The 17759-nt window shown below is 37.5% G+C and overlaps 1 protein-coding gene across 2 annotated transcripts in view; it reads left to right on the forward strand.

Moving 5' to 3' along the window:
• Positions 1–17759, forward strand: part of LOC108426117 (potassium voltage-gated channel subfamily KQT member 4) — a 68757-nt gene that overhangs the window by 33487 nt on the left and 17511 nt on the right. For both annotated transcript variants that reach the window (XM_037535205.1, XM_017695387.2), the window contains exons 2-8: positions 9870–9960; positions 13144–13270; positions 14697–14872; positions 15117–15242; positions 15402–15512; positions 15599–15694; positions 16458–16546. In XM_037535205.1, coding sequence (XP_037391102.1) covers positions 9870–9960; positions 13144–13270; positions 14697–14872; positions 15117–15242; positions 15402–15512; positions 15599–15694; positions 16458–16546 — 816 coding nt within the window. The remainder of the gene's footprint in view (positions 1–9869; positions 9961–13143; positions 13271–14696; positions 14873–15116; positions 15243–15401; positions 15513–15598; positions 15695–16457; positions 16547–17759) is intronic.

The raw sequence follows: 17759 nt of genomic DNA on the forward strand, positions 1-17759 counted from the left end.
GTGGGTGTGTGTGCGCATGAGCACTTAAACATTTTAATTGTTTGTATGTGTGTGGAAAACACTCCACTGTATTAAATCAGTTTTAGCTTCTTCAGCTGGATATCATGGTATATTCATCATTGTCTTAAAGAGAATGAGATCTGTTAGCTCATCAGGAGATCTCTGGAGAATAGTGGCAGAACTGAGGAAGGTGATTTATAATAGCTTGCTGTTGACTTAAACTGAAGGGTTTTTTCCTCATGTTCTTAAAAGACCTTTATAAACATCCTCTCACATTTAAATTCCAGTCTTTTGGAGTGTATATGTGTGTTATTCTGAATACCTCTGTCTTATTGAGATCTTAATGAGACTGTTGCACCATTGCTTGGAATCTTAGGGCCTCACAAGCAAGACAAGGCACAATAAATCAGGTCTAGGATTCTTCTCAGCGCCACTTGAGGAGACTGAAATATGAAATGATGTATGATGTCTCTTTATCCAAACAATTCTAAGGACTTTCAAGGTTTTTGTCCCAATTCTATGCTGTGTTTTTGTGTCATTTAGCTCTTATTTCATAGATAGCCCTTCATTGTTATGCTTCCCCTCCACACTGAGCTTTGGTAACAGCTAGACAGTGTGAAAGGGCAGATGGAAGCAGCTGTCTGGTTTTACTTTGTGCTCATTCCTAATCTTTCTTTCTTTCTTTTTTTCTTTCTTCTTCTTATTTTTTTCTTTAACATCCTCATTTTGTTACTATCTGAAACCTTCTCATGTAATGTTCTATTGTAGCTTTTACTTTACTGCTAGATATATCTGTATGGATCAGTGACTTCCAACCAGAAGGCAATTCATTCATACAGGGGAATTTTAAACAGGCCCACCAGATTTGTAGACCTGCGGATTCATTAAATATTTTGGCTAGTTGTGGCTAATTTTGCGAAACTCTTCTCCAGACAAAGTTACTTGTCATTTATCACTAGAGAAGTTGTTTTTCCAGAAATTCATCTAAATTCTGTGGGCATTGTAATATGAGCCGGTATCAAGGTTGTTCAGCATGCCTGAGTATATTTTTAAAATCTGATTCATGATAATGTGGAAACTTGAGTTTTTTCTAATGGGCTCCTGGAGGTCTTTAATCACACATTTTGCGGCTTTGTGTCATGGTGCTTGCTCCGAATTTTGCTGCATGCGTTTTCAGTCTTGCTTCCCTTGGAAAAGTCGACAGTCCCCAAAGATGTCGCTCAGCAGGGATTAGCAGGGCAGGAGCTGTAGTGTGTACCTGGACAAATTTGCTGGCTGTCGCTATTTAAGGCCTGCAGGTGCTATTAATAGCATTTTCTACTGTTACAATCTTTCTCCTCTGCCTACTGAGACGAAATGTCTCTCTCCCTCCCTCCCTCCTTCTCTCTCTCTCACCCCCTTTCTCTCTCTTTCCCTTTCCCCCTTCTGTCCTTCTCTCTCTCGTTCATACACACAAACCTCCGGTCTATTACATATACACAGACACCTTTTTGCTGTTTACTGAACTGTCTCAGGACACTGATGGTTCGACTGGTAGTTTGGGTTTCTGCGTTTGTATGTGTACATTCGGCAGGTGCATGATATGCATGTGACTTCCCTGTAGAATACAAGTCAATGGTGCTTTCACAGCATCTGTTTACCACCTTATTGATCACACCTGGCACTGCGCTGCCGTTTGCTTGCATCTCTCTCTCTCTTCCTCTTATTTCCTTTATCTATCTCATTTTTGTGGTTCTCCTACTCTGGTCTGCCTGTAGGCATTTCTCACTTCTGTCTCCTGACCACTTTACACAATCAGTTGCTCTTTTTCTACTCTGTCCCCTTTTCCTTCTTCACTCTCTCCCACTGTGTAACTGATGCCTGCTCCATCATCCTCTCCTAATTGAATCAGAGGTGCTCTTACACTGCATGCGAAGTCCCGTGACAAACTGAAGTGTCTAGCTAAGCACTATTTAAAAGCTCAGACTATTCATCATACTACATATTTAGGAAAATGCCTTATGTCTCTCATCACACCTACTGTGAGTTTTTGTAAATTATTAATTGTTCACAAGCTCAGACTTCCACCTCAAGAGGAGCTGAATTAGCACTATTTTAGACTACTTTGGTCAAAAATAGTAACATAAAGGTAAGAGCATTAGTGTGTAACATAGAAAACTTGGACAACATTGTATAACAGAGGTTGTTGTGTTCAGCTATAGTTGTTACGGTCCTGAGAAATATGGCTCAGACTGACAGTAGTTTTTCCTATGTAGTAGCTGGAGACCTGTATTTCCTTATGTCAAACACAGAAAAAGTTAGTATAGACATTAACTGCACAACCTTGCCTGTCTTGCACCAATAGCAAGGTCACTGTAAGGATGGTATATAGTAAAAATTAGTTATGAGTTGACATACGAACATGACATTTGAGGGTTTCAACCCAAAAACCATGATTGACCCAGATAAGCAAGAAAAATCAGATTCTTAATCAATAAACCCCCATCTCCAAAATGTTATTGTTTTTTGAAAAATATATGCCTATTTTGAATTTGATGCCAACAATACATTCCAAAAAAGTTGTGAGGGGGCATGTTTACCACTGTGTTTCATCACCTCTTCCTTTTACAACATTCTGTAAGCGTTTGGGAACTGAGGATATGGGAGGCAAATCCAGCCAAAAAACAAATAAAAATTAAAACAATAAAATGTTCTTTGTGAAATGCACAATACATGTCAAAACTAAAATTAAAATGCAATGTTTAGTTTCTTATTTCTTTTTCATAGCAATCAGCTGCATATCTTCCAAAACTGAAATAAAAATGCAAAATTAATTAATCAACAGCAAAGTGACAGTTTGCAATTCGGTTTTTGGTGCTGATGCGCTTTAAGTGTCAGAATCAAAAGGCAAATGTAAACGAACATCAGCGCCACCTGGTGGAGATTCATTTTTCATTTTCCACTTTTCATTTTTGCTTTTCAAACTGACCAACATGCAAATGTATGTTAATTAGCACTAGGCGGGGCTATGGGGTACATTTCAGGACATCCTCAGTTGTCCGGCGTCAGAATCGGCATCATTCCTCAAGATAAAAGACTTCAAGTCTCCAGAAAAAACATCGTCATGACTCAGATCTGAACATCAGACCAAACACCGTCAGACCAAATGGCCTCAGAGGGAAGGTCGAGCAAATACTGGTCTCACTTAGAAAACTATTGTGTATCTCAATATAAATGCCAGTATAACATTTTCACAGTGTTTTCTGTGGCCGTTTGGTCTGATACCTTTCTCTGAGGCCGTTTGGTCTCCAGATCTGAGACATGACAGTGTCTTTTCTCGGACAGCTGAGTATATCCTGCTAATTAATATATATTTGCATGTTGGTCAGTTTGAAAAAGAAAATGAAAAGTGGAAAATGAAAAGTGAATCTCCAGCAGGTGGTGCTGATGTTCATTTACATTTGCCTTTTCATTCTGACAGTTAAAGCACGTCAGTGCCAAAAACTGAATCACAGACGGTCACTTTGCTGTTGATTTGTTCATTTTACATTTTCATTTTAGTTTTGGATATGCAGCCAATTGCTATGAAAAAGAAATAACAGTGTATTTTCTTTTCTCTGTTAGCTTTTTCATTTTAGATTTGGCCATGAAATACCAGAATAATGGCTAAAATAAAATGACAAATAGCTATTTTCAATTTATTTTTATTTTTGTCACAAATGACTCGTGAAAAATGAAATTGCAAATAAAGGCATTTCATTTCATTTTCAATTTTGGCAGGATATTTCCTCAGATATTTGGAAAAAGAAATTGGTCTGGACTGCAGGGAGGCCAGTTTAGCACTCGGATTCTTTTAATACAAAGCAATGTCATTGCAGAATGTGGTTTGACATTGTCTTGCTGAAATAATCAAGGCCTTCCCTGAAAAATTTGTTGTCTGAATGGCAGCATATGTTGCCAAAATATGTATATATTGTTCAGCACTAATGGTGCCATGCCATGTGCACTAATGCACTCCTACACCTACACTCATGAATACTGGCAATTGAACTGTTCACTGATAACAAGCTCAGTGGTCTTTAGCCCAGAGGACACAGTGTCCATGACTTCCAAAAAGAAATTCAAATGTTGACTTGTCAGACTACAGGACACTTTTCCACTTCACCTCAGTCCATTTTACATGAGCTCGGGCCCAGAGAAAGTGGCAGCATTTCTGAATCCTGTTTATATATGCTTCTTTGCATTTAAGAGTTTTAATTAGCATTTCTGGATGGAATCGACAATCTCTTTTCATACACAGTGTTTTTCATAAGTTTTTCTGAGCCCATGCAATGATTTCCTCTAGAAAATAATGTCTGTTTTTCCAAAGATCCAAAGATCTTGGCCAGTAAATTTGTCCCTAGCATACAGAGATTTCTCCAGATTCTCTGAATCTTTTAATTATATAATGTATCATAAATGAGGAAAAGCATAAGTTCTTTGCTATTTTATGTTGAGAAATGTTATTCTTGAATTATTGAACTATTTGATTGTGAGTGGTGATTTCAGAGAGTGGTGAACCCCTCCCCATCTTCACTTCTGAAAGTATCAGCCACTATGGGATGCTTTTTTTATACCCAATCATGTTACTTACCTGTTGCCAATCAACCACCAGGTGTTTTTTAAGCATTACACAACTTTACCAGCCTTTTGTTGCCCCATCCCAACTTTTTTGGAATGTGTTGCTGGCATCAAATTTAAAATGAGCATATATTTTTTAAACAAATAAATAAATAAAATGTTTCAGTTTCAACATTTGATATGTTGTCTTTGATATGTTGTTCAACAAAGTGGCTAAATGTTGTTTACTGTTGTTGCCTTTTAGTTATAGATATGTGTAAGTTTTTGATTTGATGTAATGGAGCCTGCCCCTAACACTAAAGCTGACTGGTGCAGTGGTAGGTGGTGATGATTTTTCTTCTTAGTGAATGATGGGCCACTATGTAACTTAACTATGTAAGTTAACATTGCGACCGGACAGTAAGTAGAGTAGCTTGGTTACAGTTACAATACCATTGCCTTCTCAATCACAGCTTTACAGCACATCCTTGGCAGCGCACTCATGTCAAGACACTGCTGTTTACGGGTAGCAAACCATTATATAGCATCTTAATTGCAAGTGTGAGCTGAGCAAAACTTGAAAGACCTGTTAAAACTCAATCACTTTAACAACACGAAATAAAACTTTAACATGTCACCCTGTGTATGTAACAGTTCTGCTGAATAATATATTTTTTATTTTTGTACTTTAATACTAATGTGTGTGTGTGTGTGTATATATATATATATATATATATATATATATATATATATATATATATATATATAAAATAAAACCTATTAAAATCAATTATATGAAATTGGCATTGTTATAAAGTTAAAGTAATCATCTTGTGTATGATTTTGAACTCTCCTGAACTGACAGAACTACCTTTGTTGATAGTAGGTTGCATCTAGTTTTTGGAAACCTCTTTGAGAAATAAAAGATTTAATATATGTGCTTGGTGTCTTTCTTCATTTCACTTACTATCAGCAGATGTAACCTATAATTTATGTAAAGTATACCTAATTACTGTAAAACAGCCAGTTGTGTACTTGTATGCAAGGATCGGAAAATCACTTCTGAGCGCTTCGCTTTGACCGCTTGGGACCATCTTTTTGCTGATTTTGAAGATTTAATTTCTGATTTTCTTTCTAATTGACTTTTTTTTGTCTGGAAAGGGCTTAGAGAGTGGACCTGAAAGTTGCCTCTCAGCTGAAATGTGACCCGGTGCACATGGTCTGTGCATGCTCTAATGTATCTGTCTTTTTACTGTGTTCATCATTTTTGTACGGGTGGCTTTGGGGGAATCTGAGCGGTTTCTGGACATGCCTCCCTCCATCCAGCCTGAGTGCTGCTGATTCAGGACTGGAACACTGGAGCTTGGCTCTCAGTTCTCCTATTGATTTACAGGGATTTTTTTTCTACCTCATATGAGTTTAGATCTAATGACTAATGAGGTGGGCTGAGCAATGGAAGAATGTGTGACACATGACCCCTAAATCTTCTGACATGGTCACACCACTGTTCCTGCCCAGTGCTCTGTTGACATTCTGAGGCTCCATTTTGTCCATATTTACCCTATTTCACATTTTTCAGATTATGTTTATTAGAGTGTTCACTGACTGAGTGCTGTAGTATATTAAAAAAGTTATTTAAATAAAACTCAAACATAGTAAATAAAACTATTAAAATGTTCACTCTCAGAAATAGTAAATAAAATCATGCAAACCAAAAACTAAAGTTTAAGGAGACAGTATATCTCCAGTACTTGTGCAAAGCTTGAGAAAAGTGCAACTGCACAGAACAGCCTGAAAATAGCTACAATAGTCAAATTGCATTTAAGCTTCATACCTGCAAATATTTGACTTGATCATTCTTTCCCTGTTTGTCCGTTGCCTGGCATGTTGGTACAGCATGAGGTTAAGCTGACTTAATTTAGTATTTTTGTTGTATTTTAAACTTAATTTTTATTGTCATTTCAATAGATTCAGATCATATTCTTTTTGAGCACATCTAATATTATACATTTCCCCATTTCCCCACATATGATCTGCTCAGAAGTGATGACAGCAGTGCAAAGCGATAACATTATCTGCTTTGTTATCTCTAGATTTTTCTGGTGGCTTGTAAGCACTTCTGAAATCACTGCATTTGCTGTTGGAGTTTTGATTTCTTTTGCTTGTCTCTGCAGCTGTCCCTAATGCTGTCTGAATTTAAGACCTGCTTTGCAGCCAGGCTGGGAATAATAAGTGAGACGAAGCCACAGCTAAACGAAAACAATGCTGTTTATTAGAGTTCCCAATATGCAATGTAAGGGGAGGGAGGTGCAGCATAGAGACTTAGTCACTTTCACTTTAACTCACTGTAACTCAATATTTATGTGTATGATAAAGAAAATTCTAGTGTTTAACCCCAGCCGGCAGACATATATGCATTACTGGAAAAAAATTGTTTGTTCGTGTTCAATCAGGCCCTGAAGTGTCCCTGCTGCAGATAACAGGTATATATCCCCTCTGCTGGCTGCTGAACCTTCCCCTCTACCTTAATTACAAATTGTATCTATAATGATAGTAATTAATGTCAACAAACACCATTTCACAAGATCATAATCCCAGTAATCTTGCTGACATTTGTTCCTTCTTGGCGGCCACTTTTCTCTCTCTAGTTGTGTCATTAGTTCAGCACATCCCACTCACGGTCTAAATATGATTTCTGCTGTCTTAGTACCAGCTGCTTGTATTCCAACCAGTGCGGAACTTCAGAAATGTCTCCACTCTGAAAATCCTTCCTCACCGAGGAAATCAGAACAGAATTATTCATTTACATATGAAGCTCAAATCATTGTTGGTTCGTTCAGTGATCGTGGTTCTGTCAGCATGTCAAGCATTGTGGGAACTGAATGTCAAACATCAACTGTGCCTCAGTGCTTGATGTTCATTAAAGGACAGTGTATAATTTGTTTTCACTTGTGACGCTAATGAGTTTAACATCTGTGATATTACTCACCCTGTGGTTCTCAAAACAAGCATGTTAAGTGATTACTTCCACACTTATACTCTCCATATGAGGTCATTTTGCACAAACTAAAACAGTGGGGAATGAGACAGCTTGCCAGATGACTGAATGGAGGACTGATATGAATGATATGGAATGAACTGAGGGTCGGCTCCTTGTAGAATCTGGCATTGTCCCCAGCTGCTGCTGTGGAGTTGATCCAAAAGCTACTTCATGAACTGGGGAGCAAATCCAACACACTGTAGCCTTTGTTTCATGGAATTCAGCTGGGAACACCTGTTTCCAAAGACACGGATGTGTTCAGAGGTTCTTTAGTATCATTTGAATAATATTAGTTGTAAATTGTGTATTTGGATGATAAGTTTCAGGAAATAATGGAGCACAGTTGCATAATAATCAGTGAGATGCATAACGTTAACCCACTGCCATAATTCATCTAAACCCATGCTATCATTTTAACTAATGAGTTTGAATCTACACTCTAAAAATGTAAGGTTACTGAGTATCTTGCTTTTGGTGCACACTCATAGTTTAAAACATGTAATTGGTAAAGAACTGGTACATTTGTAGAGGTGAGTTCTTCACACTCACACATCTACAAAGAACTTTTTGGCACCTTTATTTTTAAGAGTGTAGTGCATTAGTACACAGTATGTAGGTGTGGCAATATGGCACAAATATCACGATTCTACTTGCACAGTATGCATTACAATATTTAGGTTTAACAGAAAACCGGTAGAACAGAAAAAAAATGCACTGGTTCCACATTAAAAAAAGACAGATTTTATTCGAAGTGATCCAGGACTAATTTAACTCTCTTTGTAGTGAAACATGCAGTTGGTCACTGTTCTTTAAGTAATGATGATATCTATGATATGCCAACAAAAGCATATTGTCCTGTAATGTGACATAATTTATCATGATAATGATGGTCATATTTCCCAGCCCAGGGGTCAGCAACCCAAATGTTAAGAACAGGCATTTTGTCCTTTCAACAAAACATCCATTATGTCCATTTTACCATAGACTAAAAAGTATAATACAAACAAAAACACAGACTTACTTTGCTCTGCTTTAAGCTTTAGCTCAGCTATAGCTGTTTTACTTGTGTCTCTGGAAGAAACTTTTCTGCAAAAGCAGAGTAGTTTCTAAAATGTCTTTCAATGTTGAATTTTCTTATGAAGCTGAAGTCATCTTCTCATTCTTCAGCTTCTTGTTCGAATTTTTCTGTTCCACCCTAAATGTTCCCTGAGGTGTCAGAATGTAACTGCAGCACCATTTAAGGTGGAATGGGCAAATTCGAACAAGAAGCTGGCTTCAGCCTCCCAACTTTTTTTAGTGTTTGACATTTTCTCCTTATAGATTAAACATGTCAGGAAGCAAGCTGTGTGCTTATAAAACAGATAAGTCCATTCGTCTCCAAATTATCGATGTTCATCTTAAATCTGTCTCTTTGCTTTTATGTTAGCTGCTAGCTTAGGGAGATTGTCATCTGCGTTGCTGTGTGACCAGCAGTCTGAGTGCCAGGCTTCAGGGTCAAAAAGTTTAGCACTTATATGCTACATTAACTGCAGCATTTATCTCTAAAACTGTGTTAGAACAGGGCAGTAAAAGAGCCGCACGTTGCTGACCCTTGCCCATCCCAGTGTATTTATTATATAGTTTGTTTTTTCACTTTTTGTGAATGCATATCATTAGTGCACACAGAAATACAGCTGTAGTTTGGCTAAAAACTCTACTGGGTAATTAGTAAACAGTGCAATTTCTCACCCATGGCCAAGTGGATGTGGAATGTGGATGTGGAACTCTAATCTGTTAGCCTGTATATTTTCCAATTTGAATTAAAGGAGTCACTGTCCAGTTCCCTGGAGTCAGAACTGGACTTAGCCAAAATGCAGCATCAGTAGTGATGGACCATTTCTTTGTGTTTCATTTGCGCTCCTGTATGCCTCACCATAATCTGTTGGTGTTTTTATCTCTTGTGTTAATGTTGTACTGTTGTCATACTTTTTTCCTAATCTGCATCAAACATGTCGTCGTCAGCCTAGCAAGCTGGCAACTGTGTTCTCTCCCTGTAGTTTGATACATAGAGTTAAAAAAGAATGCATGCATGTGGTGATCCACATTGGATTCATAATTTAGAATAAAAGACAACAAATAAATGTGTTGATAGTTCAGTCTAGACATTTGAATGTAGGTCTTGTGTCTGTGGTCATGTGTGGCCATTGACCTGTGTTTGTCTGTGTGTGTGTGTGTGTGCGTGTGTGTGTGTGCGTGTGTTTGTGCGTTGCAGTTTTCTGCTGGTGTTCAGCTGTCTGGTGCTCTCTGTCTTCTCCACCATTCCCAGCCATCAGAAAACCGCCAACGAGGGGCTCTTCATCCTGGTAAGAGGACCAATTGCTAAGTGCCCCAGTATATGGTAGAAAATCATAGTATCCTACAACCAGCAATTTCCTTTGACATGCTTCATCAAAAAAGAGAATACAGAAGCTGTTTAGGTTTCCCAATATTAGCGTTTTGTTGAAATTCATTTGTGATAGTCCAGTGAAAAATCTAATTTACACAGTTTTTCCTCTAACACAAATATAATCGATCAGCCAAGGTATATGACATTTGTTTCTTTGGTTTTGAGCTGGGGCTGTGAGACAGTGGGAACTAACAAATAAAGGAAGTTTATGGAAACCAGAGCTTTGTGCAAAGTACATGCCTAATTCATCACAGGTACCTCAAACTTTTAGTTATTAAATAATCTCAAATAAACTGGCGTATGGAGTTTAACTGTTATCTATAATAGTGAACAAATATCCAGACAAAATTCAGGCTTCAAGACAGGGCTGTAACTAGGATTTTAGTGAGGTACATTTTGCAGAAACATCCCATGGTCAATAAACTAACTGCCTAACTAACTGAGTATTATACCATTCGTATGTTTCTCCTTTGGTGTTTTTTTTTTTTTTTGCCAAATCATTGATCCCTTTTTACACATCCATAACTGTTATGCATCTTTTCCTTTCATTTGTTTCTCCCTCATCCCTGTATTACTATTCCATGAACAGATTTGGTAATGATAGTGATAGTGATCTAATAATCTACATGATGCTATATCATCACTATGCTAGTTAACAGTAAGTTAAATTTCTCATGTTGGTTGTAGGATGTTATGAGTAGATAACACAATACAACTTTAATTTCTCATTTAATCGCCAATGTAGCTGACTACAGAGCCTATAGCACAACCTGAGCAGCTAATGGAGCTATACTAAAACATGCTAATTTAGCCAGCAACATTATGAGCAGTCCAAACAAAAAAAAATGAAATATAGGGTTTGCATTTTACAATCTTAATATATTAATTGCCCTCATAAACTACAAGCTAGCAACATTTCTGCCATACTGATGTTAACATAACAGCTGTTGTAAGGTCAGCTGAGAACCAGTCACTGCTCGTTCGGTAGTTATGTCGCTTTTTTCCCCCACACTAAATCTCTGAAAACCCTACCAAATCCTTCTGAAACTACTGATGTCTGGACCTCAAATGTCTTCATAGCTAGTAACGGTCATGCTTCTAGATGGCTGCTGCTGCTGTTTTTAGCTAAGAGAAGTACTTTTGTCCATTTTACAGGTTTTTCAGTCATGCATTGTGAAACTGTTGTGCATATAAGCTTCCATCACTTGCTAGTTACATTAGCTTTGGATGATTGTATTTGCAGGGAAGGGCAAAATTGTAGAAATGTTATTTTTCTGTTGAACTATCAGAGAGGGTTCAAAATTAAACTTACCATAGAATTGTACTATGTTTGTGCCATGATTTGTTTAGGAGGATAAAATTAAAGTCCAAGTACTTATACAGACGTCAAGCTTCTTTGAGTGAATGTCCAAGTCACATTCTACATCACAACCTACGCAATCACCTACGTCTCTAATACACTATGCACACCTAGCTGATGCAATCTTGATTAGGTATATGCGTTCAGGTTCCATATTTAATTCCCTAAACTTTGTTGTCTCAAATGATAAGCCTTAAAATATATAATCATATAAGCACAATAAGGAGTGGTAATCTTTAGCCTATCTTACCTTAAAAAGACCTTCAGTCCGTTCTTTGCAAACTGTAGAGCAAAGTAAAGATCTAGTTTGCTGGCTGTAGTGTCGGAGAGCCTTTGTCCAGATATATCTGATTTGCATTGTCTCCATTGTTTCCAAATGCTAACATACAAACAAATATTGTTTTAAAAACCTGACAATGCTTTTCTCACAGTATCCAATAGCAGTGTATATATATTTGGGTGTCATTTGTGGAGGTGTGCCTTAAAAAGTGATGAATAGGGACCATTTTTCATTTGCCAGCAGTATGGATCAAATGTGCCGTGTTTGCAGCCCTTTTTGCAGTCCTTTGTTTTCACTAAGAGCTTTATCTTGTTGGCACAATTTAGTGCTTTGTTAACGTAAACAAGTAGTTTTGCAAAAGGAAAAGACAGATTAGGTGGAATTAGAAAACTCATAAGTGAAGAATCAAATGTTTGGCAAAGTTTGGCATCTTGGATATATGTTTGTTTCTGTTGTTTTTCGTCCTGATGTACTTGTAGAAAAGAAAAAAGAGAGTGTCTTCGTTCATTTTTGTTATGATTACCTACAGCAGCCTCTCAAGGTGAGCTCATTTCTCACGCTGATTGGCGTGATTGGCAGGTTGCAAGCTGGACTGTACAGTCTCATGGCTCTTGTGGCCACATTATGTATGTGTAAGTGTGCATCTTGTTTTCTAACAGGCTCTTTGCAGAGTGAAATGGCAATGTAAGCACAGCACAGGATTCAGGTGTTGTTGAGCATGCAAGAAATAGCTGTCTCGAGCCACTAATCTTAACGGCAATCCTATAATCACCCATTCAGTATGAAGTGCTTTTGAGGGAAGTAATGGAAGACTCTCTTTCTCTCTCTCTCTCTCTAATGGCAGAGAAATATGTTGCCTGGCATTTCCCTCTTTTTTCAAATCATGTTATGAGCTCCCAGGAATTCCATTAGAATTAGTCAATACCAGCATCTGCAAAGGAACAGCATGCTATGAAAATGGCACAAGTGTAAACATTTCAAGTGCCATCAAATTCTGCATTTAGTCATATAAACCACAGTACTTCTCTTTCTGTCCATCTCCATCTATAGGTTCTGTGGCATGGTATGCCCTCTGTAAAATTATACAGACATTGGAAAAGAAAAAACACAGTGAGACATGTCTGTTTTTAACATTGGAACCTGTTTTGGTAGATGTTTTTTTTTGTTTTTTTTTTGGTAGATGACTTTTTTCAGCAGTTAGATGCACACTGGGCGTTGAAACTGTATGTAGCATTTGGCATGTAAAATATTTTTAAAACAAACTTGAAAGTTATTCATTTTCTTGGAAAAAGGAAGACTTCCTCAGGGGGGTAAGTGTCACACAGGTAGTTGTGAAAGTTTAGCCTATGTACAATTTTTTGCTGTCCTTCTATTTCATATTAAGCAGTACAATGTTGGAAATAGTTGGAGAAAGCAGTTGAACACAGAACACTTACTGGTCTCTGCTATGTGTCCTGCAGGAGTTTGTGATGATTGTGGTGTTTGGGCTGGAGTACTTTGTGAGGGTTTGGGCTGCTGGCTGCTGCTGCCGCTACAGAGGATGGCAGGGTCGACTGCGCTTCGCCAGGAAACCCTTCTGTGTTATAGGTAAGTGGGTATAGGTATCGCATGTGTCTGCTGTCGACTATATGTTTACTGTGAAAATATTCACAAGTGATAGATATAGATAGAGACAGACAGACAGACAGACAGACAGACAGACAGACAGACAGACAGATAGATAGATAGATAGATAGATAGATAGATAGATAGATAGATAGATAGATAGATAGATAGATAGATAGATGGATAGATAGATAGATCATCCTTCATTTGATTTCTCTGAGGAGATCTTAAAAAATCCAATGTTTTGTCCATCCTTCCACTGTGAGAAGACAACTGTCACACTTCTCCTCTACATGATCTACAGATGCTTAAATTATTAACAGATTTTCTGTTGACACTATTTGGTTTAAGAATAGCTGTGAGGTTAGGTTTGAAGTTAAGGTTGGGATTAGATTTAATAGAATATATCACAATTAACTTTAAGTTTAGTTGCATTTAATAGGAATTTAATTCAATGTTAGTTAAACACAGACTGAGCAGCTACAAAGTATTTACAGTGGCTTTTCAAAATAAAGTGTTACTCCCAACTCTACACTAGGGGCCTCAAAGGATGTGAAGCTGTCAAGAAAATATTACTGAAAACAGGAAATAGACAGAAAGAAGAAATTTTGCAGATTAAACAAAGAAGCTGGTGGTGTTTTCAAAACAATGCTGGTTACCCTAGAGTCCTGACCTCAGCCTCACTGAATGTGTTTGGAATTACTCTGATGGTGAGAAGCAGAAAATGCTTCTATGACTGAACTTTGGAGGTGTGGAAAAATATCTCTCTCTTCTTTGATAAACTGAATGCAGGTCTTCCTGAAAAGAATGAAAGCTGTCATAGAGGCAAAGGATGGACACACTAAATACTGCTTTTTTATATTATTAGTTTTTGAGGCATCTAATTTTCTGTTAAATATACATTTTCTGAAATGAATAAATGTACTAATTGGGAATTAATAAATGAAGGGAAGTCTTTAACTTTTGTACAGTAATATAAATAGACAGACAGACAGAAAGACAGTCTGTATGTATATGTGTGTTTCTATGTGTCACCTCTGTATTACCAGGTAAACTAAAGAAAGTCAGACTGAAAGTAAAAAGAGAAATCCCACAATTTATGTTTTTTGAATCAGTAAGTATTACTCCAGATTCCTCTTTCTGCAAAACTAGTTGTTTTATCTCTTCAAAAGAATTAATTGTACAGGTTTGTGCTTAATTTACCTTTGACTAAGGATTTAGTGTTCTACAAAAATTCAGCAATGACCTCAAGGTTTCTATTATAAGAGCTTTTCAAGTTTTCAGACTACATGGAAATGCAGTACAGATCCAGCAGACAGGTTAGTGTGTGAAACACTGCTGTAATCATTCAGTGGGAAATCGTTCAGGGCATTACATACTCATTGTCTCTTTGTCTTTCTGTCTTTAGACTTCATAGTGTTTGTGGCATCAGTGGCTGTGATAGCGGCAGGCACGCAGGGGAACATTTTTGCCACATCTGCTCTGCGCAGCATGCGATTCTTACAGATCCTGCGGATGGTGCGCATGGACCGCCGCGGAGGCACCTGGAAACTGCTGGGCTCTGTAGTGTATGCTCACAGCAAGGTGATCACACACACAGACATACGGGACACTTCCCTTAACCCCATTACAGTTGCTTTTTTAGCACCTACTTGCTCTCACACGGCCTTGCTGTTTTGCCAAGCAATAGGAGAAGCAAATTCAGGCTGAAAGTAAATGGTGAAGTCATAGAATTTGTAATGTTGCTGAATTCAATGAGTGTTGACTTCTGATGTACATTGAGACAAAGATTTTTCAACTCTCTCCTCCATCTTCTCTTCTGTTTTAGGAGCTTATCACAGCCTGGTACATTGGCTTCCTGGTGTTGATTTTTGCCTCATTTTTGGTCTATTTGGCTGAAAAGGACATCAACACAGAGTTCTCTACCTATGCAGACTCCCTCTGGTGGGGAACTGTAAGTACAGTCAAACACAGAGCCAAGCTTTCCTTGACTTTATTCGCACTGTTTAAAATCGTGCCTCTTAAGTAATTTGAAAAGATTTTAAGGTAAACAGATGTGCTCCATCAACATTTGTAGGACCCCTGTCTCCTTACACACAGTGTCTTCTTCTAGATAACCCTCACCACGATTGGTTATGGTGACAAGACTCCACACACCTGGCTTGGTCGGCTTTTAGCAGCCGGCTTTGCCCTGTTGGGGGTCTCTTTTTTTGCCCTGCCTGCAGTAAGTGCACCAATTAGCCCACTGTCTGCTCACTTTCTCCAGTCTAGACCAGTCACAGTTCTGCTAATGCCTCTTTGTTCTTCAAGGGGATCCTAGGTTCAGGTTTTGCTCTGAAAGTTCAGGAACAGCATAGACAGAAGCACTTTGAGAAGAGAAGAACTCCTGCAGCTAACCTCATACAGGTGATGACCTGATCCACAGAACACCTGCCTACTGTACCCAGTGCCACCTCCACACAGTAAAAAATATCCATCTTTTTATGGGCTATTCTGTACAATTCGAACAGTTTTTTTCATTTTTAGCATTACACTGTAATTTATCCTGATTTCCAAGCAAACACTGCATGCTTGATGGTTTAACTGTTGCCTCACAGCTTGCTGCTGCAAAACAAGTCAAATGAGAGAAAACTACACCAATATCAAGAAACGGTATAAATGATCAATTCAAAGACAATATGCTTTAATAAAAATGCACAAACATTAAATAAAGTTAGCATAATTAAAGTGGCCATTAAGTTCATTAAGAAGCTAACATGATGTTAGCTACCATTTTTATATTCTTCTGGCCTCAGCGTTGTAGCGACTTGTTATTCTTAATGTGAAGATTTGTAATGTAATCTATGTCAGCATGTGCTATAGTTCCTCAGAAATGGTAACGTTTGACAAAAAACTTGATTAAAATTCAGGTGCAGTCTGCTAGCTAGTGGTAGCTAACCATAGCTAACTAGTTAGCCATGAAGATAAATATAGTGCATTTCTTATATAGTATAATGCTTCATAAAAAATGAATATAACTTTTTTAACTGTTATAATGCGTAATTTTCACTTTTGGGTAAAAAATAAACTTTTTGTACAGATACAACAGAAAAATTTTGTAAAGAAAGTGTTTTTAAGTCAATTTAATTTAATTTGCAAATGTTTGTGTCTGTATTTGTGTGTTTATCAGGCTGCGTGGCGTCTCTATTCTACAGATGCTCAGCATTCATATCTTACAGCTACCTGGTATTTCTACGACAGTATGCTACCATCGTTTAGGTAAGTATGATTTGTCTAGATGTGCTCATTTATGTCCTGAGCTTCCTGCTTGTGTGCTGTGCAAACTGAACCATCTCATGTACTAGACTTATAAATGCTTTCATTTTTGAGAGGTTTGATTTGATATTACTTTGCAAATGAAGGCATTATATGAAGGGAAGGAAACAATATGTGCTTCAGAAATTTTCTGAAAGATATGAAAGCACCACAACAGATAATCATTCACAAATTAAAAACTATTATTTAATATTTTAAATACCACTGACCTTCCAGGTTAACTAGCTTGAACTGAGATGCTAATACAGTGTGTTATAGCAGTTTGAAGCCATGGCATCAGATGCCATGCAGGTGGAGGTATTTCTGGACAAATTTTCTAAAACTGCAGGAAAATTTGAACAGGGATGCAGGAAAGTTTTTAAATTAGGGGTTCTGAAATTTTAAATACAATTGTGCCTTTTTTATTTCATTCGTTTTGCTAATTTACATCAGAATGTGTGAGTCCTATAATGAGGTGACGACAATATACATATATCATACACAATATGTCATACACAACTGACCAATGACATACATCAAAATTGTATGGCTGGTGTGTGTCACAACAGTTATGCTGAGCATGCTGAGTTATTGCAACAAAAAGATGTGGATAACTGCTGTGGTTTGTAAGAGTAGCATGACTGATGTGTACAGCAGCTAAGCTAGCAGTTACCAAGCTGACTAACTTGCCTATCATAAACAGTAAAAATGCAAAAGTTATAGGTTCTAATACAGAAGTTATACCTTCTAATACAGATGACCACATATCGTACAGTGTCTGTTTTTATGTGTTCATTTAAAGCCAATTTGTAAGATATGTTTAGATGGTTGTGCTTTCATATATAGCCCTGCCCCTTTACAGGTTACCCATTCAAAGCAGTAATGCTTTTGGTTGACAACTTGAATTCGTATGTTAAAGTTAACCAAAGTCGTTCAAGTTTCACATGTGAAATTTATTTGCTCCGGAAATCGTTGAAATGAATGCAATGTTGCTTGCTAAATTTTGCTGGCAAAATAAATCTCTTACTCTTAATGTCTTTAGTATATGAACAAAAAAAGTTCCAACAGAATTTTGGTTACAGTTGGTTTTGCATGGTGCTGTAGTGTCAGTGTCCCAGTAATCAGATATATAATTACCATCCCCGCTTCAAATCTGATTTTGATAATGATAATGTCA

Source organism: Pygocentrus nattereri, chromosome 27 (assembly GCF_015220715.1).
Source record: "Pygocentrus nattereri isolate fPygNat1 chromosome 27, fPygNat1.pri, whole genome shotgun sequence".
Classification (NCBI taxonomy): domain Eukaryota; kingdom Metazoa; phylum Chordata; class Actinopteri; order Characiformes; family Serrasalmidae; genus Pygocentrus; species Pygocentrus nattereri.